Below are 2,209 nucleotides of genomic sequence, written 5' to 3'. Positions count from 1 at the left end.
GACAGGAAAAGTCAGGCACACACAGTGAGAATAGGGCATCACTGTGCCACTGAGGGAGTCATCAGGAGAATTCATTTACTACCAGCCATTTCTTCCTGAACTTTGGGACTCCTGAACTGTAAAAAAGCAAATCTAGGATGTGAAAGCAACAGTCCATTTTATATATATATCCTATATAGCATATATAAGTATGACATATATAAACATAAACATAAATATAACATATATGTGTTATATTTGTTGGGGCATACTGAAAAGAAGAATAACATATCCCAGAACTATTCTAAAACTGAAAGAATTTACCCTGATGTACAGATTCAGTTTCCCCAAAGAAACAATTAAAGCACTGTGAAGACAGAGTTGCCATCTGCTTCTCCTGTGGAATTCAGCTTCTCTCTCCTTCCACTGCTCTGGAGAAGTGTCCACTAAAGGAATTTTCGTGTTAATAATTTATACTTCATTGTCTGCTGTACAAGAAGAACTCAGTCTTTATCACTTCAAATTTATGTATAGTTCTTTGAATTTCCCACAGATGAGGGCGCAACAATAACCCTTATATATTGCACCATGTATTATTTATGTCTTTGAAGCAGTGATTTTATGTTAAGGTCTTACACTGCAATCATGATCATAATCATGATCATAAACATAATACTAAACAAATAAAAACTTTTTTTTGCTTTTAAAATTCTATTTATTTAGTGTATGTACACATAAAAGAGAAATCACCCTCAGATTCCACCCAGCAGAAAACATGCACAAACCCAAGGAATATGTGGAAGGGAGGGGCCCCAGCCCCAAGTTAGCAGTTGGGATGGTGTAATCCTGTGGATCACAAACCCATCACGAATGGGCTGGACTGAAGTGTCAAACAGGCTGGAACCCCTGCTGCTGGCCCTAAAACAGGCGAGCACCGTAGCCAAAGGTCTGTTTGATGCCTTCAAAGTAGGACCTCTGCCAGCCTTGTCGCGTCCGCTCATCCTCAGGAGCAGGGATGCCTCGGCCTTCCAGGCACAGCTCTGTCTCTCCGTTCTTGTCATTGAAGGTGATGGTAGCAAATTGCCCCTCTGGCCGCAACTTAAACCTCCACTTCACAGCAATGTGTTTCTCAGGGACCAGATCAGTGAACTCTCTGGTGACGTTGCTATCGACCATGTGAAACTTCCCACCTCTGTCTGCTTCTAAGGCCGCGGGAGCATGGGTAAAGGCCTGGACCAGCTCCTGGGTGGTAAACACTCTATAGGTCTCCTCTGGTGACATCAGGAAGGTCTCTCTAAGGGTGATCTTACAAGTGGGGATGTTGACACCAACAGGTTTGGCCTGGCTTTTTGAAGGAGCAGCCTTCGCCTTGCACACCTCAGTTTTTGGTGCTGGCTGACCCACTGTGTCTACGGACTCCCCATTCACTGTGGGCAAGATCATGCCCTGAGTGAACTCTGTTTTGAGGGTGCTGATGTAAATTCCCACTGCTTCTCTTAGAAGTTTCACCCCTTCTTCCTTCATTAAGGCCATGAGGTTTGTGTCAGGCTGGTCTTTGGCAAGGCTCACTCACACTAATCTCCACTTCATCCACACTGTTCTCATCAGACAAATTGGGGATTTCCACGTGTCCTTTGTATTGCACTCCTGACTTAGAGGTACCTGTCCAGTTCAGTTTGATGGACCACTCATAGAAGAAGATCAGTCTGCCTTTCCGGTTGTTAATGGAAGCCTCTCTGTCAAGCCTGTCCACCTCCGTCACCTCACATGTGCCTTCCTCATTTTCTACTGGAACGGCCAGGAACAGAGTTTTCAGCTTCTCTGCGGACCAGTTGGAAGCATCCCTTTCTGTCCAGTGCCAGGTGTTGACGTTGGTGGCGTCTGCCCGCTCCTCCACGATCCAGCATGGGTCTCCCTCACCCCATTTGGCCATCAGCTCACTTATGGCACCGCTACCAGCTCCCAAGCAGCCGCAGCCACATCAGCAGGACCGCTCGGTCCAGCAGCCCGGCAGCGCCTGGAAACTACTAGGTGCGGCAGCAGTACCTCCTGGCTTGGTTTTCCCTCCACCCCCCCCCCCTCCCCGCCTTAACTTCCGGATCCAATAAAAACAGTTTTAAGGTATGATTTTTGTGAAAATGATCTATTAATACAGATTTTGAACCCTGGGAGTATGGGAAGCAGTTTGTGTCTGAAGATGGGATTTGATACACTCGCTGCATGGTATGTG

At 46.2% G+C, this 2,209-nt stretch overlaps 1 protein-coding gene across 1 annotated transcript; it reads right to left on the bottom strand.

The window, feature by feature from the left end:
• Positions 1–897: 897 nt before the first annotated feature.
• Positions 898–1,912, bottom strand: LOC118596464 (activator of 90 kDa heat shock protein ATPase homolog 1-like). Its single transcript, XM_036207376.1, is given in 2 exon segments — positions 898–1,551; positions 1,553–1,912. Coding segments are annotated over 2 exon segments (1,014 nt in total).
• Between the last annotated feature and the right edge of the window lie 297 nt (positions 1,913–2,209).

The sequence above is a fragment of the Onychomys torridus genome, chromosome 15, assembly GCF_903995425.1.
Source record: "Onychomys torridus chromosome 15, mOncTor1.1, whole genome shotgun sequence".
In the NCBI taxonomy this organism is placed as follows: Eukaryota; Metazoa; Chordata; class Mammalia; order Rodentia; family Cricetidae; genus Onychomys; species Onychomys torridus.
This window is presented reverse-complemented; position numbering and strand designations above follow the sequence as displayed.